This window comes from Drosophila subobscura, chromosome O (genome assembly GCF_008121235.1).
Source record: "Drosophila subobscura isolate 14011-0131.10 chromosome O, UCBerk_Dsub_1.0, whole genome shotgun sequence".
NCBI lineage: Eukaryota > Metazoa > Arthropoda > Insecta > Diptera > Drosophilidae > Drosophila > Drosophila subobscura.
In genome coordinates, this window is record NC_048533.1 from 24,602,495 (window position 1) to 24,625,178 (window position 22,684).

The window sequence follows — 22,684 nt, forward strand, 5'->3', positions numbered from 1 at the left end:
GGTAAGTTCCGACTTTTTTCACTCGCGCACTTTCACTCGCTTTTAGTAAAACTCACTTTTGCCGTAACCGCCTGGCACTCCTTGCCGTCATAATGACCATCCTGCACTCACTTTAGCCGTAACCGCCTGGCTCCCCTTGCCATCAAAATGACCATCCTGCACTCGCTTTTCACTCACTTTAGCCGTAACCGCCTGGCTCTCCTTGCCGTCATAATGACCATCGACACTTTCACTTTCACTTATCACTTAGTGAGTCTTTTTTCCGCTCTTTCTTTAGTTCTGCGGGACATTCAACTGTTTTTAGTTTGGGCTCACTCTAACACTTCACTCACTTTAGCCGTAACCGCGTGGCTCTCCTTGCCGTCAATATGACCATCCTGCACTCACTTTTCACTCACTTTAGCCGTAACCGCCTGGCTCCCCTTGCCGTCAATATGACCATCGACACTTTCACTTGCACTTTACACTTAGTGAGATTCTTTTTCCGCTCTTTCTTTAGCCATCTCACTCTAACACTTCACTCAATTTTCACTCAATGCAGCCGAATACTCTCACTCTCACAGAAAAAAAAAAACTCAATCACAAATCACGCCATTTTTCCGTTATTTTGCCTCGTCTTCTTCTCACTGAAATTTGCTCTACAAGAAAAAAAGGTGGGGGGTGCTCATAATGACCATCGACAGTAAGTGAGTGAGACTTTTTTCCGCTCTTTCCTTAGTCTTGCGGTACATTCAACTGTTTTTAGTTTGGGCTCACTCTAACACTTCACTCACTTTAGCCGTAACCGCCTGGCTCCCCTTGCCGTCATAATGACCATCGACACTTTCACATACACTTTACACTTAGTGAGATTCTTTTTCCGCTCTTTCTTTAGCCACCTCACTCTAACACTTCACTCAATTTTCACTCAATGCAGCCGAGTGCTCTCACTCTCACAGAAAAAAAAACTCAATCGCAAATCACGCCATTTTTCCGTTATTTTGCCTCGTCTTCTTCCCACTGAAATTTGCTCTACAAGAAAAAAAGGTGGGGGTGCTCCGCTAAAACTGCGACGCAATTGCAATTTTTCGGGCCTACTTTCACATTGAAAAAACATTGAAACTATTGCTGTGATTGTTTTTTCACTTGTGCCTTAACTTTTGGCCTTCTGCCCTCATGGATTTGACCTTTTCCTGCATTCTTCAGAACATTTCTTTTCTTTTCCTGCTTTTTTCAACACATTTGATCACTTCTCCGGCAGATTTTACTTTTAAACACTTTCCACACTTATCACACGGGTTCTTTCAAAATTTTCCGAACTTTTCCACTATTTTTTAACACTTTTCTTAACACTTTTCAAAACACGACATAAAAAAGCACGCGCCCGCGCCGGTTGAGGAAATTTGTGTGGGAATTCCTCTGCTGTGTCTAAACGGTCAGGGAACTCCTCTCCTGTGTCTAAACGGTCAGGGAACTTCTCTCCTGTGTCTAAATGGTCAGGGAAGGGAAATTTAAATTGAGAGAGCGGCGCAGATTTGAGTGCGTGGGTGGCTTGGTTTAGATTACCTCTTTCTGATGCTCTCTCTTTTGACTTAAGCTCCCTTCACACGCAAAGTTATTTGAAGGTGAACGAACTGCAATCAGGGAGAGCATTTAAGAGCGGCTTTGCTGTTGCATTGTGTCTTTTGTTTCTTTTGCGAATGTTCTAGAAGGGCAGAGGAGTGGGATGAGATCATCATCAGCATAGAAGAAATTTTACCTCTCTTTCTACTGCTTGCGGTGTTTGTGCAATTACCTGAAGAGGGGCGGAAAGTTAAGAGCGGCGTAATATGCGCTGAGCGGCTTTTATGTGTTTTTGTTTGTTTTGTGTGTTTGGGCTGTGTTTTGCATTGAGTATTTGTTGTTGCTGATGCTTTGGATTGTTGTTTGGTGCCGCCTGCCAATGCCTTGCAGTGGGTGGGACAAAGGTGAAAAGTGCGAAGAGTTCTTATTTTTGATCCTCTCTTACTAACCAGTGCAATGACCTGTAGCGGGGGTGTAAAGTAAAGAGCGCCTTGCTTGAAGAAAGAGCACCTGCGCTGAGATCATTTAAGAGCGTCTTTTGTGTTGCAATGTGTGTGGGTGTTCTTATTGGCTTTGCTTTCGCTTGGGAATCTTTGTCTTTGACCTAAACATTCATATCTACACATAGAAATACATACATGCATATGTACATGCATATGTACATATGTACGCATTGCCAGTGCGAGTGGGTAATGGAAAAACAAGGTATTTGAAGCGTTTCATTGAGCATTGTTTGCGGTCAAACAGTAATATATGTATGTATGTATGTATGTATATATGTATGTATGTACATATGTACATATGTTTTATGTATTAATAACTGCAGCTGAAAACCTGGAAAGCTGCAACCGCAGCCCTTGATAAGCCCTCAATTATCGCAGCCCTGACTTGTATTACCCACAGAAATGCCAAACATTTTATTTTTCTGGCATAAATAATAGCACTTCAAAGCGGCTTAATAGTATTTTACAGCATTTTATATTATACACTTTATAACTTTCGACCATCGATCCTACATATGTACATAAACTTTCCATACACAACCTCATGCAATGGAAAACCCAAGGGCCTGGGCTAAGCAATACCTGAAACAAGTGCGTTCTCCATACGAAAGGTGACACCGATCGCCAGCTGCAATCGCACACATCAGCCGCCACCGCCAAGCCTCGCTGGCATAAAAAGAATAAAAAACAGTCCCGCTTGAGACTTGAGACTTTCTAGTACTGTAATATACTCGGTTCCATATATCCAGGTGAAGATGATCCTCATCATGCTGATCCTTGCAAGTGCTGCTGTTCAGAGTCAGCCCAAAAGGAACTTCCATCCACTCAAGGAGTTTCTGACCTCAAAGGAGCATCGAATGGAGCTGCTGCTGCTGGAACGGAAGCTGATCGCAAACCTTGAGGAATATATTGAAGAGTTGCAGAACAAAATCGAAGTGCTGCAGCGGTGAGATAGGAGATGGAGGAACACCCTAAAAACCCATCTATATGCCTTCGTTTGGGTGTTCCCACAGATTTGCAGAGATGATTCGGACACCACTCGATACACCGAAGGGCAAGGAGGAGGAGTTCCTATCGAATCCGCTGCACAGTTTCCGCCTCATTCGCCACATGCACGAGGACTGGCGGAAGTTAGAGAAGTTCATGAGGCGGCGTGTGGGGAAAAGTGAGTGCAAGTCTGGCAAAGAATAATGGAGATAATCGCAACGCTTTCCCTTCAGGTCAAATTAAATTTATCAAAGAAAAGGCAAGGGAATTTCCATCAAAAGAAGATGCAGATGATGCCACGGAGGCCATTTATCGGATTATCCTCACCCATGGTGTGCCGCCAAAAGATCTCGTCCTGGGGCTAATCGATGGCGTGCGGTACAAGTAGGTCTCCCGATGGATAACTCAAATTCATTCGTTGATATTCAATATTCCGCATATAGTGGTAGCATTTCGGCCATCGACTGCTTCTCCATTGGAAATCTGCTCTTCCAGTATGGGGAGTACAGCGGAGCAGTCGCCTGGCTATCGTACAGCTTCGATTTGTTACAACCAGAATATTACTCGGTCTACGATGTTCTAAACTTCAACTCGAGCGAGGTCCTCAGTCTCCTCGCTCGCTGTTTCGTGGAGTTGGGTAAGTAGTTACGGTGCGACATGCTCCCGCTGAAGATTTCTCGCTCTCTGGATCTCTTTTCAGATCGGGAAGAGGACGCTCGAACTACACTGATGGCCCTGCCCAATCTAGCGGAGCGTTCGGAGGATCTACTAAGCCTCTACAAGAGCAAGAGGCACGTCAAAGTTTCGCGGGACTTGCAGCCCGCCCTGTATGAGGAATTCGCTCAGATATGCCGCTCCTCGCATCAGAATAAGCCCTCCCGTCTGCACTGTCGCTACAATGCCACAACGACGCCCTTCCTGCGACTGGCGCCGCTGCGTATGGAGGAGCTGTCGCTGGATCCCTATATCGTGGTCTACCACAATGTCCTGTCCGAGGGGGAGATAGCGAAAGTGGAACGCGATGCAGAGCCTCTGCTGGAGCGCAGTGTGGTGTACGATGGAAAGAGCTACACCAGCAGCAAGAAGCGCACAGCCCTGGGAGCCTGGATCCCCGAAGAAGACCATCACTGGCCGGTGCTCAATCGCATCAACATTCGCATACACGATATGACCGGACTGAAACTCAATCGCCAGCTGCCCATGCAGATGATAAAGTACGGATTCGGTGGCCACTACGATGTCCACAACGATTACTTCAACGTTTCTTTTCCGACCATCAAATACTGCGGCGACCGCATGGCCACCGTCCTCTTCTATGTGAGTCGGATTCAAGCTCCACTGCTGGCTCTGACTAACCGAAGGATTCTCCATTTATCCTCCAAAGTTTAACGATGTGCGACACGGTGGCTCCACTGTATTTACGCATCTACAGTTAAAGGTTCCAGCGGAGCGTGGCAAGGTCCTCTTCTGGTACAACATGCGTGGGGAGACGCACGATTTGGACGATCAAACACTTCATGGTGCATGCCCCGTCATCGGTGGCACCAAAACGGGTGAGTATTTGTATCTATCATCTATCAGCTATCATCTGTCCCCTTTGTTACAGTCCTCTCCTGCTGGATACACGAGTTTGATCAAATGTTTATCCAGCCCACCTATCGCCGAGGCAATCGAAAATTCTTCTTGCATGAATAAGCGCTGAAAGGAGATCACAAATAATCATTTATCGCACATAAAGACTCTAGAGTCCTCAAACTTTGCATTACAATTAGTAAAACTAAAAACAAAAAACTTATTTTATATTTATTCAACCTCTGGAGACGAATATGGTCGAGGTAGAGCAGCTCACAGCTCTCCATTTTGATCTCCTGCTCAGGGCTGAGTTCTTCGTCTTCCTTGTTCATGGGTTCTTATGGGGAATTTGTATTACTTTGTTGCATTACCAAAGCAGTGACAATCGTTAGAGCTCATCTTTTAGTCTCACTTTAAGCACAACTCTACTCGATGCTCATGAACGTATTATAACCCCTTAGCATTTCCACTCAAATTTCCACTTTTGACACTGGAACACACAAACTACGACACCAGCAAATAAAGACATTATGATATTTTCTGTTTTCCATGCTCTTATCAGCATGTTGTCTTTCCTGAGCCTCCTGATCCTCGCGATTGCTGCTGTTCAGAGTCAGCCCGAAACGAACTCCCATCCATCTAAAGAGTTTATAGCCTCAAAGGCGCATCGAATGGAGCTGCTGCTGCTGGACAGGGAGCTGTGCTCAAACCTTGAGGAATATATTGAAGAATTGCAGAGCAAAATCGAAGTGCTGCAGGGGTGAGACTAGAGATGAAGGGATACCCTGTAAACCCTTTTAATCTCCTTCGTTTGGGTGCTCCCACAGATTTGCAGAGATGATTCGGACACCCCTCCAGGCAGCAAAGGGCAGGGAAGAGGAGTTCCTATCGAATCCGCTGCACAGTTTCCGCCTCATCCGCCACATGCACGAGGACTGGCGGCAGCTAGAGAAGTTTATGCGGCAACCTGTGGGGAAAAGTAAGTGCAAGTCGGTCAAAGAACACTGGAAATAGTCGGCATACTTTACTTACAGATCAGATTAAATTTATCAAAGAAAAGGCAAAGGAATTTCCTTCGAAAGAGGATGCTGAGGAAGCCACGGAGGCCTTGTATCGCATTATTCGCACCTATGATGTGCCGGGAGAGGATCTCTTCCAGGGGCTAATCGATGGCGTGCGGTACAAGTAGGTCTCCCGATTGACTACTCTAACACATCCTTTGGTATTCAATATTCCTCCTGCAGTGGCAGCATTTCAGCCATCGACTTCTTCTCTCTGGGAACGCTGCACTTCCAGTGGGGTGAATACGACAAGGCCGCTCAGTTTCTATCCTTCTGCTTGGAGCTGGTGGAACCCGAGTACCATTCGGTGTACAAAGTGTTGGGCTTTGCCTCGAGCGAAGTGTTCCTGCTACTGGCCCGCTGCTTCGTGGAGATGGGTGAGGGATCTTGATCCGACATTCCCTATGCTGAAGATCTCTCTCATACATTTTCAGATCAGGAAGAGTACGCTCGACGCACACTGATGTCCCACCCCGCTCTGGCGGAGCATTCGGAGCCTCTACTCAGCCTCTTCACAAACACGAAACACGCAAAACTCTCGGAGGACTTGCAGCGCGCTCTACCCGAGGATTTCAATCAGTTGTGTCGCTCCTCCCATCAGAATAAACCCTCCCGTCTGCACTGTCGCTACAATGCCACAACCTCTCCCTTCCTGCGACTGGCGCCGCTGCGTATGGAGGAGCTGTCGCTGGATCCCTATATCGTGGTCTACCACAATGTCCTCTCCGACGCGGAAATAGCGGAAATTGAACGCGTTGGAGAGCCGCTACTGATCCGCGCTGGCTTGGGCAAGAAGAACCTGAATCAGAAATACAAAGTGCGCACCGCACTGGGCGCTTGGATGCCCGACGATAAAATGGACGCTGCCGGCTGGCCAGTGCTACATCGTGTCTTCAGGCGCATACGCGACATGACCGGGCTGATCATGAACGATCATCAGTTCTTGCAGCTGATAAAATACGGTTTCGGTGGCCACTACGATCGCCACTTCGACTTCATTAATGGCTCCTTTCCGATCACCCAGGGCGACCGCATGGCCACTGTCCTCTTCTATGTGAGTGAGTTTGCAGATCCCTTTTAACATCAATTAACTCTCCTTATGTGTCTCCTCCTTGAAGCTCAGCGATGCGCGGCACGGCGGCTCCACCATCTTCACCCATCTAAAGCTGAGGGTTCCAGCGGAGCGTGGCAAGGTCCTCTTCTGGTACAACATGCGTGGGGAGACGCACGATCTGGACACTCAAACTCTTCATGGTGCATGCCCCGTCATCGATGGCACCAAAACGGGTGAGCATTTCCCTTTGTATTCGTTCAGCTAAAATTTGATTTCCTCTTTTTGAAGTCCTCTCCTGCTGGATACACGAGTTTGATCAAATGTTCATACAGCCCACCTATCACCCAGGTGGGAGAGTATTTCCATATTCAGCAACAGAAAGCTAGAAAGAGAGTGAAATTCACATAAATTTATATTATTTGAATATACATACAAGTCGCAGAATCCAAACATAATTAGCAGAAATTTTAGATTTTGTCTGAATTAAAGTTACATTTTCCGTATTGCAAATATATTTTCATCTGATAATAAATTGGAACAGTTGTAAAAGAAGGATTGGCTCTATTTTTGCTTGCTTTTGTAACCTGTACTGTGGATTCCATAAATATGTAATTAAATGTGTGGATGTATGCGTTGATACCGTGTATATGTACATACAAATCTCTACGTTCTGAATATGCATTATTTTCTTTGTAATTGAAAATGTTGATTAAATTAAAAAGCATAAAAATACCTTTGAAGTCAGAGTACATTTTTAGAGCTATTTCGTTCTTCGTTTAAATGTTCTAAAGCAAGAAACATTTCAACAAAACATTGTTTTTAAATGCCTAATCTTAGCATATTTCTCAGACCTGTTTGTTCGGTAGAAAAAGTACTAATTTCCTTCGGATGACTCAAAAAAAAAACCGCAACATTTATGTATTATAGACACACATTGAAAATGCAACGTAAATGTTATTAATTTGTCTTTTTCACAACCAACTCATCGAAGAATGTTCTATTATTAGGACGATAGGTGGGTTGGATAAACATTTGATCCAGCTCGTGTATCCAGCAGGACATGACTGTAAGTAACAAAGGGGCTATGATGGTTGATAGCTGAATAAATACGAACGGAAATACTCACCCGATTTGGTGCCAGCGATGACGGGGCAAGCGCCATGAACAGTTTGGGTGTCCAGTTCGTGCGACTCCCCACGCATGTTGTACCAGAAGAGGACTTTGCCACGCTCCGAGGGGACCTTCAGCTGTAGATGGGTAAAAACGGTGGAGCCACCGTGCCTCGCATCGTTGAGCTACGGGAGATAAATAGTTAATCCTTCGGCTAGTCAGAGCTTTAAGCCGACTCACATAGAAGAGGACAGTGACCATGCGATCGCCGCTTGCCAGCGTGTTCTTGACGGTGGCGTTAAAGTAGTCGAAGTGGGGATCGTAGTGGCCCCCGTAGCCGTATTTGATAATCTGCAAGTGCTGCTGCTCATTGATGTTCAGTCCGGTTATATCGCGTATTCGTCTGTAGAGTCCCTGCAACACAGTCCAGCCCGAGGCGTCCATTTCATGGTGGGGGATCCAGGCACCCAGTGCCGTGCGAACTTTGCTTTTGATCGCTTTTTTGACTTCCGCTACGTAAACGCTACTGTGCTCCAGTAATGGCTCTGCAATTTGCTCCACTTTGGCTATTTCCGCGTCGGAGAGGACATTGTGGTAGACCACGATGTAAGGATCCAGCGACAGCTCCTCCATCCGCAGGGGCGCCAGTCGCAGGAAGGGCGAGGTTGTGGCATTGTAGCGACAGTGCAGACGGGAGGGTTTATTCTGATGGGAGGAGCGACACATCTGATTGAACTTATCGGGCAGCAAAGGCTGCAAATCACCCGAAACTGGAACGTGTCTCGTGTTGTTGTAGAGGGTGAGCAGACGCTCCGAATGCTGCGCCAGAGTGGGGTGGGACGTCAGTGTGCGTCGAGCGTCTTCCTCCTGGTCTGAAAGTGAATGAAGAATAGATTCTCAGGAGAGTAATGAGTGATTCCATGATCCCTCACCCATCTCCACGTAGCAGCGAGCCAGGAGCATGTGCACCTCGCTTGTGGTAAATCCCAGCACATTGTACACCGACTTATACACGGGCTTGACGAGAGTCAAGCTGTGGTTTAGCCAGTGGACTGCTTTGTCGTACTTCCCCCACTCAAAGTGCAGCGTTCCCAAAGAGAAGCAGTCGATGGCCGAAATGCTGCCACTGTTGGAGGAACTTGGAACTTGAGCAGATGAGAAATGAATAATCCAGCTGTAGACCTACCTGTACTGCACGCCATCGATTAGCCCCTGGACGAGGTCCTCTGGCGGCACGTCATAGGTGCGAATTATACGATAAATGGCCTCAGTGGCATCATCTGCATCCTCTTTTGATGGAAATTCCCTTGCCATTTCTTTGATAAATTTAATCTGATCTGCAGGGAAAGTGTCGCAATTATTTCCATCATTCTTTGGCAGTCTAGCACTCACCTTGCCCCACTGGCTGCCTCATAAACTTCTCTACATGCCGCCAGTCCTCGTGCATGTGTCGAATGAGTCGGAAACTGTGCAGCGGATTCGATAGGTACTCCTCCTCCCTGCCCTTTGCTGCCTGGAGGGGTGTGCGCGTCGCCTCTGAAAACCTGGGGGAGCACCAAAACGAAGGCATATAGAAGGGTTTTTGGATTGTCCCTCCATCTCCAATCTTACCGTTTCAACACTTCGACTTTGCTCTGCAACTCTCCAGCATATTCCATGAGGTTTGAGATCAGCTCCCTGTCCAGCAGCTGCAGCTCCATTTCCTCTTCCTTTAATGCCAAAAACTCCCTCTTTTCGGTCTGACTGTGAACAGCAGCACTCGCGAGGATCAGGAGTATCAGCAGGAGCTCAGGCATAGATGCGATTGGCAGCATTGCAGTCTTGGTTGTGATAAATGATTCCATGTCGTGGCATTTGCTACGCTTTCAATTGGATTATAGTGTGACGGCAACACAGCTTTATTCATGAGCGTAAAATGTCTTTAGGCTGCGACTCTGCTCCAGACCACGTCGAATGGGAATGAGATTGGGAATGGTACAAACGCTTCGCTCACTCTTCCGTGTCCGCGTAGAGAAACTTCACCACGACTGCAAAAAGAGAACAAGATCAATCATCGAAAGAGACAACAACAGGCGGAGGACTGCCGAAGGACTATACCCAATCCAGTGCCCACCACATGGGGGCAAATGGTGTGCTCAAAGTCGCCGTCGTGGAACGAGATCAGGGCGTCACCTTGCCGCGGCTGCACGAACATTGGATGGTGTGGTATGGTGATGGCGCCGCCTATCTCCACATCATTCAGCTGAAAAGGAAGCGGAATCAGAGAGGGGGGAAGGCGGAAAGGCAGCAAACCTACAAAGACAATGGCTGTACCCTCGATCTCGTTGAAGTCCAGGCCGGCAAACTGCAAGAAAAGGAAAAGTAAGGAAAGGAGAGACACTAGAGGATCATCCAATTACTCTGGGAGACTCCTTGAACAGCTGAAACAGACGAAACGGCTCTGTCTGTGCGTACTCTAGCACATTGAAGTTGTGCGCGAGATTGAAGGAGCCCGTCATGTCCAGCACCCGCTCCTGCAGGCGCTTCATCACGGGACTGTACTCATCGGGGATAGAGCAGCCGCTGACGCCCCCATCCATCGAGAACTTTCCTTCCGGAGGACACCACTTGAATGCGTTCCGGATGTGTGTGACCTCTGACTCGTAGACGGCATCCCGGTAGACCACAATGTAGGGTGAGAGCAGCAGCTCCTCGTAGCGGAGCGGGGCCAGCAACAGGAAGGCGGACACCATCGAATTGTGTGCACAGATAGCGGACAGCTCGACAACGCTTTCCCGGCACTGCTGCTGCAACGGACTGGGCGTGGTCACCGGCTCCAAAATGGGCTCCATGGGATCGCGCAGGCTGAGCAGCTCTATGGCGCCGCTTTCCTGCAGCAGCTGCACGTTGAATTCATCCAGGATTATGGCATTCTGGTAGGCAGTGTACACCTCCTCTCGGTCTGCAAGAGAATGAAGATTTTAGTAGCGTGCATCTGTGGCTATTTGCGCTTCACTCACTGAGTTTCTGGTAGGTTCTGGCCTGCATTCGATACACATGCGAGCGTGACGCGCCCAGCACGCTGTAGAGATCGTTGTAGGGCGATGAGGTATAGTTTTCGGCTGCCTCAGTGAGCCACTTGAGTGCCTCGTGATAGTTCTCCTGCCGATACATCTCCAAGCCCATGTGGTAGCAGTCCAGGGGCGAGAGATACAGCTTGCTAAAAGGACACCAAGGGGGAGACTATTAAGGGACGTTTGTCCAGCAAGAGCAGCCTTTACCCCCACCTGTTGTACTCTCTTTCAGCCACCAAAAAAGCAGGTTCGTAAGCGTAGAAATCGGTGAGGCTCTGCAGCGTTTTGGCTGCCTCCTGGAAGTCCTGCTGCTGTGGCAGCTGCGGCAGCATGCGCTCCAGCTTCGCCACTTGGTCGGGACCCACCTGCTGCTCCATGTACACCTGCCAGCTGATCCAATCCTGGTGCATGTGGCGTATCAGACGGAAGGCATTCAGCGGATTTGATACATACAGCTCCGGATCCTCATTGGCCTCTTCAATTTCTTCATTGTACTCCCTCAGAGCGCTGCAAGGTGGCAAAGGGTAGCCGATAAAGAGAGCGTTGATGTAGGAAGACTCACCCATTGATGACGCTGATCTTTTCCCTTAGCTCCAAGGCATAGTCTCGCAGATTCTGCAGCAATTCCCGCTCAAGGCTGAGCATTCCCTGAAAGCTTTTCTCATCCAGGGCAGCCTCGAGGCAGCAGCCAGACAGGAGCACAATCAACAACGTGTACAGTAGCGCAGCCATAATGAGGAAACGTTCCTCAAGAAATGCCAGAACTGGCCTTCAGCTTTATGCATGCTCCATAGCGAATTATCCCCCGAAGAATGCAATTATCGCACGAAGAATTCAATTATTTACGGCTCCTAAGGAGCATCGTTTATGCATGCAAACTACAGCTGTCATTTCCTGCTCTTGCTGACGAGCTGCTCCTTTGCTGAGAGCCACTTGGTGGCTATCCACTTGTCGCCATCAATGACGGGACAGGCATAGTGCTGGCTGCGCGAATCTCCCACCAGAGAGTCCAGCAGATTGTAGAAAACCAAAGCGGCGCCTGCCTGTGGCTTCACGGCCACCTCCACATGGGGGAACACTGTGTAGCCGCCTTGGGACACGTTGCTCAGCTGTGGGGAGGAGAGGGGTATTAGGAATCAGTTTTGCCTGCTCCTCGGACTCACATATATCTGAATGGTAACCAAGCGATTGTCGCCCCTCAATGCCTCTTCGATCTGCAAAATGAAATCACAATTAAAATCTACAAATCTCTAAGAGAAAAGTGTAGGAATAACCTCATCAAAGTAGTCCTTGTGCAGCCCAAAGAAGCCTCCAATTCCGTAGTTGGTGATTAGCCAACCCTCGGAGTTGCTTAGACGCAATCCAGTCATGTGTTCCAGCCGCGTGTGTAGACCCTGCACCAGCGGTATGGACTCGGGCAGGGGACAGTGTTTGGCCAACAGCCTCTGTGCATCCTGCGTGAGATTCATCCGTCCGTAGTTCTGCAGCATCGTCATCTCTTTGGCGGACACCACGTCATGGTAGAGCGCAATGTAGGGATCCAGCGTTAGCTCCTCCATCTTCAAGCGTTCATAGGATGGCGTCCAACTGTAGCGGCAGTGGAGCTTCGTTTTCGATGGATATTGCCCGCGACAGCCACGCTGCACATCGTCGGCGGGTGGCAGCGGTTCCTCGGCGAACTCCAGGCGTGGCCGCACCAGCCAGCGATTTTGCAGTCGTGAATGCAGGCTCTGCAAACGCATGTCCCAAGGAAGAACTTCCAGAGCTGCGTTAATGACAGCCAAGGCGTCCTCGTTGCGATCTGCGGGATGAAAATCTCATGAAGTGGGAAAATATAAGAGAACAAAATGGTGTCCCACTCTGTCGCATCAGTGATGCCGCCTGCAGTTGACACAACTCTACGCGATGGAAGCCCTGAACGGCGTATACATCCTCCTCGCTGACATTGTAGCGATCCGCGGCCAGCCCCAACCAAACAGTCGCTTCCACATAGCGCTTACGGTGGAAGTAGTGTCTGCCCAGGCTCCAGCAGTCCATAGCCGACAGCTGGACGCTGCAAAAGGGAAAAATCAAACACGACTCCCTTCTCGGCAGCAGTAACTCACTTATGCTGCTGTCCATGGAGCAGCCCAGAGGCCAAATCCAGCTCCGTCTGCCCATACATATCCCGGATCTGTTCCAGCCCAATGACCGCATTGGCCATGTCCGTCTGGTTGGGCAGCATCAGTTCCAACGAGCGAAAGTGTTTTATCTCCTCCGCACCAATTGGTTCCTCCACAAAATCCAACCAATTGGTCAAGTCGTGGTGCAGCTGCCTGAGAAGGGAATAAGCGCGCAGCGGATTGCCCACAAAGAGCTCCTGCTGGGTCTCGGCTGCCTCCAGCACAGGGCGCATTTCGGAGAGTGCACTGCAACGCGCCATTAATGAAATATTTGTCAGTTTTCTCCGTTAAATTGTATTCACCGCCGAATTGTGCTCAATTTTGCCTCCATTTTGTCCGCAAACGCAGACAAATTCCCGTAATAGTAGCGCTGTAACGGTATCAGTTCCACCAGGGATTCCACAGCCGAACTATAGTCATACTCCTGATCGGCAGAACATGCGCATATATAAAACAATAGCACCAGCAACATGTCCAACTAGGTAAAAGCACTGTATTTAAATGATCTTTTTTTAAATTACACGCTAAAACGAGATATTCACGCTTCATCTTTCAAGTTTTAACCGTTCGACGATATACCAATATACTTTTTTTGTTGATACTTTTAGTTTTCACTTTATTTAGTAGGCAATCGAATAAATATAAGACATGAAAACTAGCCAATCTTGTGAAGAATTTATTGATAAATCGAATAAAATTATATTTTTAGCGCTAAGAACCCTAAATAGCTAGTTATATTAAATAGAAAATTAAAACCGAGGAAAATGATTCAAGAGTTACGGTATATTTTTAAAATGAGAAGAGATATTTTTGAGGGCCATGCGGTATGTTTTATCGATAACTCCGCGGTCACACTGGTAGCCGCGCAGCGACAGACTGTAAGAATAACTCGAAAATTCCAAATCAATAATTCAGATAAAACAACGAAAACAAGAGAAGAGGAAAGAAAGAATAAGAAGATATAGATATCGAAGAAGTGCAGCCATTTTCAGAGGAACTGCGTCATGCTGCTGCAGCGGAACAAGTAAAAGAGGCTTTTTGGCTATCCATTTACATATTTCTGTGTTCCATTTTTAATTTAATTAGTGTCTGTGACTGTGTGTGTCTCCTCCTCCCTCCCGCTTTGTGTTTTTAATTCATTTGTGTTCCCCTCTCCCACTGTGTTTTTGTGTCTACCATCCCCCAATCCCCCAGTGATCAACATGCTGTTAGCCAGGTTGTGAAAATAATATGTTCGTGTATACGTTTCAGTTGTTTTGTTTGTTTAACCAATTTGAAATTGCGTGCTAACCAAAAAACCAGTTCCTGCTCCCAAAGTGCTCCCTCACCAACCTCCCCTGGTATGGTTTACCTTTGTTACATCGAAATTTTGAACCATTTATGTGAATAATTTAAATAATTGCATTCATATATATTGCCACATCAAACAGCTGTTCGCATCTCTCTCCGCCTGTGTGGCAACGCCGGCCGCTCTCATCTCACTCTATTTTGCGCTCCTTTTTGCCTTCTAGTCCAATTCGCTTTTATTTATACAAAAGAGGAACCGAGAAAAAAGAGTGTGCGGTCTGGTCTGTCTTTTTTATTGATTTCATGTTAATTGAAAGCGCTAATCAGGTCGGAAGCCCTTACGCTCGGTTCGGTCTTTGTGTTGATTCACTCCCATTCCGCCTGCCTGTTGGCTGGCACGCTCGCCACACTCTTATCAGCGGTTTTCGCGCGTGTTTTCTGCGAGTGGTGTGTGTGGCCTGGCCTGAGTGAGAATATTGTCGCCTCGTCCCCCGATCCGATCCGATACATCCCAAGGTAATGGATGGTACAGCTGACTGCATTGCTATATATTGCTTTATTTTTGTGTGTAGAAGATAAGATACAAGTGGCACAAACATCCAGCTAATTGATACCACATTCGCCCTCTGGCACTCACGTGCTGTTGCTGAGTGGAAGGGCGCACGGTCAACTCAAGGCCCGACAATCGTCACTCATTTCTCGTAGTGCGCAGTGTGTCAGTACGGCGGATGCTCTTTGTTTATTTGTTCGTAGTCTCATCTAACGGCGTTTTGTATACACTAGACATGATACCGATATGAGTGCTCTCTGGCCATTGCAATGAGTCGAATCTATAGACTCCCCCTCCCACACCCACGTTTCCCTTGCTGGCAGGGGGCCAAAATGTGCGCAACAGCACAGAGATAACGGATAAGCCCAAGCAAATGTCATTCCATTCCCACTCATTCTCCGCCCCAGGCCATCGCCTGACTTGTTGCTCAAATTGCTCAGAGACATAACTGTTTATTTAGAAAAAGAAACGAAGCAGTAAGCATACAAAAGGGAACAATTACGGTTATCTCTCTCTCTCTCTCTCACTCGCTCTTTATCGCCTGTCGGCTGCATCGAAACTGCTCGATTTGAGCTTCAGGCTGCCCCTCGTCAGCTGATTGAGGTCGATGATGGAGAGGTAGGGCTTGGGGGGTACATTCACGGGCAGCGGCACCTCGATGGTCACCCTCGCCGATCGCTTGCCCTGCCCGATGGCTCCTCCATGGTCACTGCCTGTTTTGAGTGCACCCAAGGAGTAGCAGGAATACTGGTCGTGTGCAGCGGGACAGGTTGCGGTAGCCGCCCGCCGGTAGTTGCGGCAGCCGCTGAAGCTGCTGCTGCCCGGTGCCAGTGGTCGGACGGGGGAGAAGCCTCCCTCATCGGAGGAACCGCCTCCACCTCCACCTCCTCCGCCGCCCGAGTCATAGCAGATGCTCAGATTGTTGTACGAGATGGGGGCATGGCAGCGCGGAGTTTTGGGCCGAGGCTTGACCTCGTAGCGCGTCTTGGAGCGTGAGCGCGAGTGCTGGTTGCGCAGGCGGCCCCGTCGCTTGCCACGCACCTCCGGCACCAGGGGCACGGGCAGGATGTTGATGAAGCGATAGTACTGGAGCAGGGTGCGCGCGAGATTCCTGCCCACGCGGTAGTCTACAAAGAGGCAAGAGGAGAGCATCTAGAGATCAACTGCCGGACTGTCTGCCTGTGTACTCACATCCATCCTCGTTGTAGAGGGCCACCGTCTTGCCGTCGCGCAGGTAATGCCCCGCCATGGACACCTCCAGGGTGTAGGCATTCACCGTGTCGCTGAGTCGCTCGCAGCTGAATCTCCTGATGCTGCCCGCCTTCCGCTCGTCCGCATTGAACATGGTGTGCTCGGCCACATAGTCGGGTGCGTTGCTGGCGAAGAGACGCGGGAAGACCAGATGCCGCTCGTAGCGGTAGACATCCTCGTAGGTGTTGCCGTACACGAAGCAGCCGTGCATGCTGCTGTTGGCATGCAAATCGATCACAAAATCAATCTGATAAGTCTGCAAGAGGGAGGTTGATGGTGAGTAAACTCCTTCTATACTGTCAGAACACAATTACTCACATCCGAATTATCCAGCTCCTTCAGCATACCCCTGATGGCATGCAGCTCCGGCTGCGTAAACTCCGACGCCAAATGCCAGTTGCGGTTCATGTCCTGCCCCATCAGGTTGCAGCGGTTGTTGCCCAGGAACACGCCATCCGGATTGGCCATCGGCACGATTTTGAACACAAAGTTCTCACGCAGAACGCCGGCTATGGGATGATTGCCCACAAGGAACTCGATGAGGCCCTGGCACACGTGGGAGGCGGGCGCTTCGCTGGAGTGCGTGCGACAGAGGATCACAATGACGCGAATGAAGCTGCGATCCAAGCGATTGGTCGAGCGCTGCTTGTGCGTCACCTGATCGATGGTCAGCAGATCCACATTTCTGTTTTGCTGAGGAAGAGAATCACAGAAGGAATCACAGGAGGAGGAACCAACCACTCACCAGCGACTTGATGAGAACGCTCCGCGTGAAGCGCTTGTCCGTGCCCTGCCTGGCATCGATCACATTCAAGTAGCACTGCAGGCGAGAGTAGCTGTAGGGCCAGGCCAGTGCAAACTGATAGACATCCTCCTCCTTGTCGAAGATGAAGGCAAAGCTGAGCACGTAGTGGCCCTGATGCATGGCCGAGCGATAGAAGAACACCTGCCGCTTGGACATGCGCTGCCACTTGGGGCGGCTGGAGCTCTTCACCAGCGGCGTGAGGCCGGAGGCGAACAGATTGCGGCTCTTGCTGAGGTTCACAATGTTGAAGAGCACCCGCTGGTCCTGCTTGACGTTGTCCACCGTGAAGTTGAACCAGAAGCGAAAGCGCGGATTGCACGTGTCCGGCCGCAGGAACAGATCGTACTCGAAGTCCCCCACCAGCTCCGCCTTGCCGAGGTTGCCCGTCTCGAAGGCCGCATCGAAGCACAGATGGCCACGCTTTGCCTTGCCGCTCTGCCCTGGCGGACGTATGATCACGCGGGACACATTGCCCAGGCCGCCCTCGCCATCGCTGTCCTCGCTGTCTGTAAATGCAAAAGGAGGAAGATCGATCAGTGGAACTCAAATATGATCTTGTATCTTCTGGTTTCTTCAAGTACCATCCGAGCCACGCTCGTACATGCTCGTGTGCTGCAGCGGATCACAGGCTATGCCCAGCATTTTGTGTCTTTTGTGCCGTGTTCTCCGCCTTGTGCGTCTGCCTCGAGGAACGTTCTACTTTCTTCTAAGTCTAAGAACCCCTCCTGAAGTGGCAGCAGGCCTAATCCTACGGCAGGCAGCGTGTCATAACTTTCTTCGCCTGCACCTAATCCCACCCAGATGCTATCTTTAAACTTGTGCGCCCACTGCCCCTGCTGCTGCTCTTCCGTTGTGTGGCACACATATGCGTGCCGCAAGTTTCCATTGCACTCGCTGCTGCAGCCTGCAAACGCCTCAAGAAAAGTCTAAACGAGACGTCAAATGTGTCTAAAATTGAATAGTCGTCGCCTCGTGGTTGCGTCGCCACAGTCTACCCACCTCCTTGCCTTTCGCTTTCTCCTTTCCGTAGGAGGCATGTGAAATGCCGAGAGACTTGAAGGTTCTTGGAATGACTTCATCGATACCCTAAGGAGGGAAATCTGATAGCTATTTGCCTGTTTTATGGAACTAAAATATGTATCTCTCTTTTTTTTTAGTCATATTCTTGCACCAATATGAGTCCCAGGAGCTGTTGGATTTTTTCCCACTAATTTGCCATTTCCACTGAATTCCACTAACGAAAATTGGAATAATTCTGTGCTTATGAAAGGAAAACATTTAGTTCCCTGAATACTCTTTACCTCCTTGAATATTGTAAATTTTTCAAAGTTCTCGGCACTTCTCCTAAAGCTAAACCCAACCAAAAATTAGCTTCACTTTTGGGGAATATCCAAGCGCTCTTTTCACCTTCTTTTAGGGCATTCAAATATCGTTCTGGCCACAAGAAATATGCCTGGCATGCCTGAGATTCCTTATCGCTGCCGCATTTATGGCCATTTCACTCACCTGAATCGCCCATTCCTGTGCCTCCTGCAGCTCAACCCATGCACTTGCTGCTCGTCGCCCTCGAGTGACCTGCGAAGGGAATTCAGAAATAGAAATTCAATTAGCCACCCCGCACAGTGCCTTGGGCTTTCCCTTGGGCTTTCACTTTTCTTCGATGCCACTCGAATGTCGCGGCAAGTCGCGTGCGCGTAGATTTGTATCTGAGATGGTGTTAATCCCCGCGTAGCAGACACCGCACCTCCTGCCTACGTACTGCCTGACGGACTGAGTGGCGGTTCTTCCGCTGTGGGGCCCGACGGCCTGACCCACACGCTGACGTTGCCACGCCACTCACATGTGTGCCGCTTGTTTGATCAATAGCGGAATTCCGGAAGAAGGAATGCGCAGTGGCGCATCGACTGCGGTTACTGGTTTTCTGGTTGCTTTAGCCAGGGAGTCGCCAGCAAACTGGGCAACAAAGTAGCAGCAGCAGCGGCAGCGGCACTAATTGCAGTTGCGTTCCCTCAGTTCGGTGCTGTGTTCTCTGTTGCGAAATTGGTTCACTGGGGCTAATCGATAGGCCACCACCGAAGGAGCGCGCGTGAGGTGGTAACGTGGGAACGGTAACGACTGCGGCAACGCGGTGGCGTATGCGTTATATTAATGTTTATGGGATTACGGGCTACATTACGGCATAAGGAAGTGAATGAACCCAAATCCACGGTAGCATGTCCAAACGCAGGTAGCAATCCACACCACAAACCCCACTCATTCCCCGCTTTCTGTTTTGAATTACGTTTTTCCCCCACTTTGGCTTTGTTATTCCCCATCTAATCGTCTTTTTACGTTACAGATTAGGCAGCGTGCGCCCACCGAAGCGTTGCAGGAGCGACATGGACAACACCTCCACCTCGGACATTGTCATCATCAATGGCAACTCGCATCCGGATCTGGCCAACATGGTCGCCGAGCGCATGGGCCTGAAGAACGGCGGCTGTTCCGTCTTCCACAAGTCCAATCGTGAGACAATTGTCGAGATCAGTGACTCGGTGCGGGGCAAGGACATCTACATCATCCAAACGGGCACCAAGTAGATACTGTCTCCATGTTATAATTATTCCCCAGCTAATATTCTTCTCTTATTTCCTCCAGGGATGCCAACAACAACATTATGGAGCTGCTTATCATGGCGTATGCGTGCAAGACCTCGTCGGCTCGCTCCATTGTGGGCGTGATCCCGTACTTGCCGTACTCGAAGCAGTGCAAGATGCGCAAACGTGGCTGCATCGTCTCGAAGCTGCTGGCCAAGATGATGTGCACCTCGGGCCTCACGCACATCATCACAATGGATCTGCACCAGAAGGAGATTCAGGGCTTCTTCGACATACCCGTGGACAATCTGCGGGCATCGCCCTTCCTTCTGCAGTACATCCAGGAGAGCGTGAGCATCTCAGCAAGAGTTTGTCTAGTCTGCAACTAAATGAATTGAATCTCCCTTGCAGATACCCGAATATCGGAATTCCGTGATTGTGGCCCGCAATCCAGGCGTGGCCAAGAAGGCCAACTCGTATGCGGAGCGTTTGCGCCTGGGCCTGGCCGTCATCCACGGCGAGCAAAAGGAGGCTGAGAGCGACGAGGTCGATGGCCGTTACTCGCCACCACCGACCAGGTAAGTCTCCCCTGTCTGTGTTTATCCGCAGATCTCCGCTGTAGGCCTCGCTGCTACCTCCCTGTACTCCAGCAATTGTCTGTCTTGAGTTCTTCTTTGAGTTATGTTTTGTTTGGTGATTTCCCCCTGAAGCTTTGTTTTATAACCAAAGCTGGAAGCGCACTTGAAATCATTCGTTTAGCACAACTTTGCACTAGATTTTGTTTTGTTTTTAGTTGAAAAAGCACTTGAATGTTTTGCCATTTATCCAGCCACAAAAGCTATCCAATCATTGTACAATTTACATTTATTTGGAGAATATCATAAGTGGAAAGTTTGTGTTTCGGAGAAGTAAGAGAAATGGAAGGGAAAACTCACATATTTGGTGATTCTTTGACTCCTACTGACTCTACTCTTGTACAGACAGTAGAGTCATTGAATATATGAGTCAAAGATCCATCATTTATCGTAGATTTTGCTTGAGTTAGTGGTCTATCCCTGCATGTCTCTTACATCTCTGACACACACACTTCACCTAGGAACATGTCCGCTTAGATCTGTTCTGTCGTTGGCACTTAATCTCTAGTCAAACTCCTTTTTGTAGCCGCTTTATTCTGATTGTTCTGCCACCGCTTTCGCTTCTGTTTCCATTCACTGCCAAAGGCCACACACAACTCAAAACGAGTTTGGCCATTTGGTTGGTGTCTGATGAATCCGAAATTCCACAAATTCGAGCATCCGAAACGAAAGAAAAACCAAAAACGAAATTTCTCTTTATTTGTGTCCACGCAGTGCGTATAGCAATTTATTAGGAAATTCAGTTGAAATGTGCTTACCGGCGGCGCCTAGGTTCGTATTTATTTTATTCATTTGATTATTCTCACTTTTGATTAATTTATTTATGATTTTTAATCGATTGTCACACTTTTCCACCCCACTCCCAACCCCCCACCAACATGTTTACGTTTCTTTTTTGGTTACCCAACACGCACCCACACATGCACCACACTCTCGACTCCCGACTCGACTCTAATGCATAAAGAAACTCTACCCCACAACACGCACCCATAAGCAGCAGCAGCCGTCAGCGCACCACCTCGGTGTCGGTGGGTGTGCCGGAGCATCCAGTGAAGGTCAAGCCACCGCTCACGATTGTGGGCGATGTCAATGGACGCATAGCCATCATGGTGGTGAGTACAACTACAGCCAGATACTGCCTGTTCCCTTCTCATAACTATTTCCTCTCCCTCAGGATGATCTAATTGATGATGTTCAATCGTTTGTGGCCGCCGCTGAGATGCTTAAGGAGAATGGTGCCTGCAAGATCTACGTGCTGGCCACGCACGGTCTGCTCAGCTCGGATGCGCCACGTCTGCTGGATGAGTCCTGCATTGATGAGGTCTGTTTGGGCAACCTTTTGTCAATGTTTTTTCTATAACTCTGCGTTTTATTGTTATGCCCAGATCGTTGTCACCAATACCATTCCACACGAGATACAGAAACTGCAGTGCCACAAGATCAAGACGATCGACATCTCCATACTGATCGCTGAGGCTATACGTCGCATTCACAACAAGGAGTCCATGTCGTATCTCTTCCGCAATGTCACCCTGGAGGACTAGGTGGACATCGCTCCACACAACCCACACTCGCAGTCACACACACACACACACACTCAGCCACACTTTCAGCTCATTTTGTTGAGGTCACAAAAAATGTTTCATCCAAGGATGTTCTTCTTTATATTGTTTGTTTTTTTTTCGCTTTAGCAAATCATTGGAAAGAGTCGTCGCTCAGCGCTCGCTCGTTTTGCTCAAAAATAAACAAAAGAATCCAATACACATTTTTGTACACTGATTAGCATGGCATACTTTTAGGCGCAAACCCACTACACAACACTAGACGACACAACACAACACTCCACTCGTTTCGTGTGTTTCTCCAGGATGCAATCACCTTTTGTGTCTCTTTTAGTCTTAAGCTCTAGCCACCCCACCCACAATACTTAGTCGAAATAAAATCTGATTGTACTCAAATCCGAAACACCGGCTAGCAGCGCAGATTAGCCAGTGCAGCGATCCATAAAGGCGTCATATGTTTATGGCAGGCGCTGTCGAAATTTATGGCTGGAATCCACTTAATTGAATGGCCATTCCCCGCGCCATAAATCATCATAATTTGCAGCACACAAAAACCCATGGAGCTGCTGACAGATGTCGTCTGTCTGCGGTAACCACGAAGTGCCAGTGCCCATCCGATAAGATTACAAACGGAGCTGATGGAATGTCCGACTGCATCTGCCGAGACTAACGCTTGTGCAACAGCAGAGAGCACTGTCTGGGACATAAATCAGAGACCACCTGCCTGCTCTTCAGGGCACATAAATCAGGCATCCGCAGAGCTTTAGAGATTCGTTTGGTATGCGAGAAATTTGCATTGCTAAATGCTCGAGGAATGCAGCTGCGATGACGATCGGTACCTTTGCCTTTTATCTATATTTGATCACAGCCAATGGCGCATATTTGCCGGGCTCTGGCCTCCACCCAGAGAGGCCAAGTGCGATAAACCTTGCGCTGTTTGCACGCCCAAATCCAAACAGCAAAACGGAACACAG

General features: G+C 48.8%; 6 protein-coding genes and 1 long non-coding RNA gene across 13 annotated transcripts; 2 read left to right on the forward strand and 5 right to left on the reverse strand.

Moving 5' to 3' along the window:
* The first annotated feature begins 2,785 nt into the window (after positions 1-2,785).
* Positions 2,786-7,156, forward strand: LOC117897668 (prolyl 4-hydroxylase subunit alpha-2-like). 2 transcript variants are annotated; one of them, XM_034806666.1, is made up of 7 exons: positions 2,786-2,991; positions 5,432-5,583; positions 5,639-5,789; positions 5,849-6,042; positions 6,100-6,719; positions 6,784-6,952; positions 7,008-7,156. In XM_034806666.1, exons 1-7 carry the CDS (start codon positions 2,801-2,803, stop codon positions 7,103-7,105), a joined length of 1,575 nt encoding a protein of 524 aa, XP_034662557.1. In that variant the 5' UTR covers positions 2,786-2,800; the 3' UTR covers positions 7,106-7,156. The 2 variants fall into 2 exon arrangements, with proteins under 2 accessions (XP_034662557.1, XP_034662556.1); XM_034806665.1 differs by lacking the exon at positions 2,786-2,991 and adding an exon at positions 5,130-5,364.
* Positions 7,157-7,676: 520 nt separating this feature from the next.
* LOC117899399 (prolyl 4-hydroxylase subunit alpha-2) lies at positions 7,677-9,673 on the reverse strand. Its single transcript, XM_034809384.1, has 7 exons — positions 9,441-9,673; positions 9,222-9,373; positions 9,019-9,166; positions 8,762-8,961; positions 8,070-8,701; positions 7,846-8,014; positions 7,677-7,783 (listed from the first exon to the last, which is right to left on the reverse strand). The coding sequence occupies exons 1-7, from the start codon at positions 9,671-9,673 to the stop codon at positions 7,677-7,679; spliced, it is 1,641 nt and encodes a 546-aa protein (XP_034665275.1).
* Positions 9,674-9,708: 35 nt separating this feature from the next.
* LOC117897670 (prolyl 4-hydroxylase subunit alpha-2) lies at positions 9,709-11,634 on the reverse strand. The gene is made up of 7 exons (XM_034806669.1): positions 11,445-11,634; positions 11,096-11,389; positions 10,829-11,028; positions 10,229-10,770; positions 10,126-10,173; positions 9,927-10,071; positions 9,709-9,856 (listed from the first exon to the last, which is right to left on the reverse strand). Exons 1-7 carry the CDS (start codon positions 11,612-11,614, stop codon positions 9,819-9,821), a joined length of 1,437 nt encoding a protein of 478 aa, XP_034662560.1. The 5' UTR covers positions 11,615-11,634; the 3' UTR covers positions 9,709-9,818.
* Positions 11,635-11,715: 81 nt separating this feature from the next.
* On the reverse strand, positions 11,716-13,549 carry LOC117897669 (prolyl 4-hydroxylase subunit alpha-2-like). Its single transcript, XM_034806668.1, has 6 exons — positions 13,347-13,549; positions 12,988-13,290; positions 12,742-12,935; positions 12,157-12,683; positions 12,046-12,096; positions 11,716-11,991 (listed from the first exon to the last, which is right to left on the reverse strand). Exons 1-6 carry the CDS (start codon positions 13,514-13,516, stop codon positions 11,770-11,772), a joined length of 1,467 nt encoding a protein of 488 aa, XP_034662559.1. The 5' UTR covers positions 13,517-13,549; the 3' UTR covers positions 11,716-11,769.
* A 379-nt stretch (positions 13,550-13,928) lies between these two features.
* LOC117896702 (phosphoribosyl pyrophosphate synthase-associated protein 2) lies at positions 13,929-21,911 on the forward strand. Of its 6 annotated transcripts, none has more exons than XM_034805154.1 (8): positions 13,929-14,068; positions 19,276-19,512; positions 19,575-19,863; positions 19,925-20,091; positions 20,863-20,919; positions 21,113-21,260; positions 21,323-21,469; positions 21,534-21,911. In XM_034805154.1, the coding sequence occupies exons 1-8, from the start codon at positions 14,049-14,051 to the stop codon at positions 21,690-21,692; spliced, it is 1,224 nt and encodes a 407-aa protein (XP_034661045.1). In that variant the 5' UTR covers positions 13,929-14,048; the 3' UTR covers positions 21,693-21,911. The 6 variants fall into 6 exon arrangements, with proteins under 6 accessions (XP_034661045.1, XP_034661048.1, XP_034661051.1 ...); XM_034805158.1 differs by lacking the exon at positions 13,929-14,068 and adding an exon at positions 14,580-14,847; XM_034805156.1 differs by lacking the exon at positions 13,929-14,068 and adding an exon at positions 19,136-19,164.
* On the reverse strand, positions 14,611-15,171 carry LOC117896704. The gene is made up of 2 exons (XR_004649043.1): positions 14,969-15,171; positions 14,611-14,885 (listed from the first exon to the last, which is right to left on the reverse strand). It is a non-coding gene; the product is annotated as an uncharacterized LOC117896704 (long non-coding RNA).
* LOC117896703 (cytosolic carboxypeptidase 6) lies at positions 15,276-17,579 on the reverse strand. Its single transcript, XM_034805161.1, is given in 5 exon segments — positions 15,276-16,008; positions 16,073-16,435; positions 16,438-16,825; positions 16,878-17,443; positions 17,519-17,579. Coding segments are annotated over 5 exon segments (1,971 nt in total). The 3' UTR covers positions 15,276-15,415.
* Positions 21,912-22,684: the final 773 nt, after the last annotated feature.

Bases quoted from the DNA above. Each gene is read 5' to 3' on its own strand.
- LOC117899399 (XM_034809384.1), bottom strand. From the start codon at position 9,673: ATGGAATCATTTATCACAACCAAGACTGCAATGCTGCCAATCGCATCT. The intron at 8,962-9,018 runs CAGGTAGGTCTA...TCCAAGTTCCTC, and splicing joins CTAATCGATGGCGTGCAGTA to CAACAGTGGCAGCATTTCGG. The intron at 8,015-8,069 runs GTGAGTCGGCTT...TATCTCCCGTAG, and splicing joins TGGTCACTGTCCTCTTCTAT to CTCAACGATGCGAGGCACGG.
- LOC117897670 (XM_034806669.1), bottom strand. From the start codon at position 11,614: ATGGCTGCGCTACTGTACACGTTGTTGATTGTGCTCCTGTCTGGCTGC. The intron at 10,771-10,828 runs GTGAGTGAAGCG...ATTCTCTTGCAG, and splicing joins CAGAACCTACCAGAAACTCA to ACCGAGAGGAGGTGTACACT. The intron at 10,072-10,125 runs GTAGGTTTGCTG...CTTCCTTTTCAG, and splicing joins AGGGTACAGCCATTGTCTTT to CTGAATGATGTGGAGATAGG.
- LOC117897668 (XM_034806665.1), top strand. From the start codon at position 5,135: ATGATATTTTCTGTTTTCCATGCTCTTATCAGCATGTTGTCTTTCCTG. The intron at 6,043-6,099 runs GTGAGGGATCTT...ATACATTTTCAG, and splicing joins CCGCTGCTTCGTGGAGATGG to ATCAGGAAGAGTACGCTCGA. The intron at 6,720-6,783 runs GTGAGTGAGTTT...TCCTCCTTGAAG, and splicing joins TGGCCACTGTCCTCTTCTAT to CTCAGCGATGCGCGGCACGG.
- LOC117896702 (XM_034805154.1), top strand. From the start codon at position 14,049: ATGCTGCTGCAGCGGAACAA. The intron at 20,092-20,862 runs GTAAGTCTCCCC...GTGTCCACGCAG, and splicing joins TACTCGCCACCACCGACCAG to TGCGTATAGCAATTTATTAG. The intron at 21,261-21,322 runs GTGAGTACAACT...CCTCTCCCTCAG, and splicing joins GACGCATAGCCATCATGGTG to GATGATCTAATTGATGATGT.
- LOC117897669 (XM_034806668.1), bottom strand. From the start codon at position 13,516: ATGTTGCTGGTGCTATTGTTTTATATATGCGCATGTTCTGCCGATCAG. The intron at 12,684-12,741 runs GTGGGACACCAT...TTCATCCCGCAG, and splicing joins GGCATCACTGATGCGACAGA to ATCGCAACGAGGACGCCTTG. The intron at 11,992-12,045 runs GTGAGTCCGAGG...TCCTCCCCACAG, and splicing joins TGGTTACCATTCAGATATAT to CTGAGCAACGTGTCCCAAGG.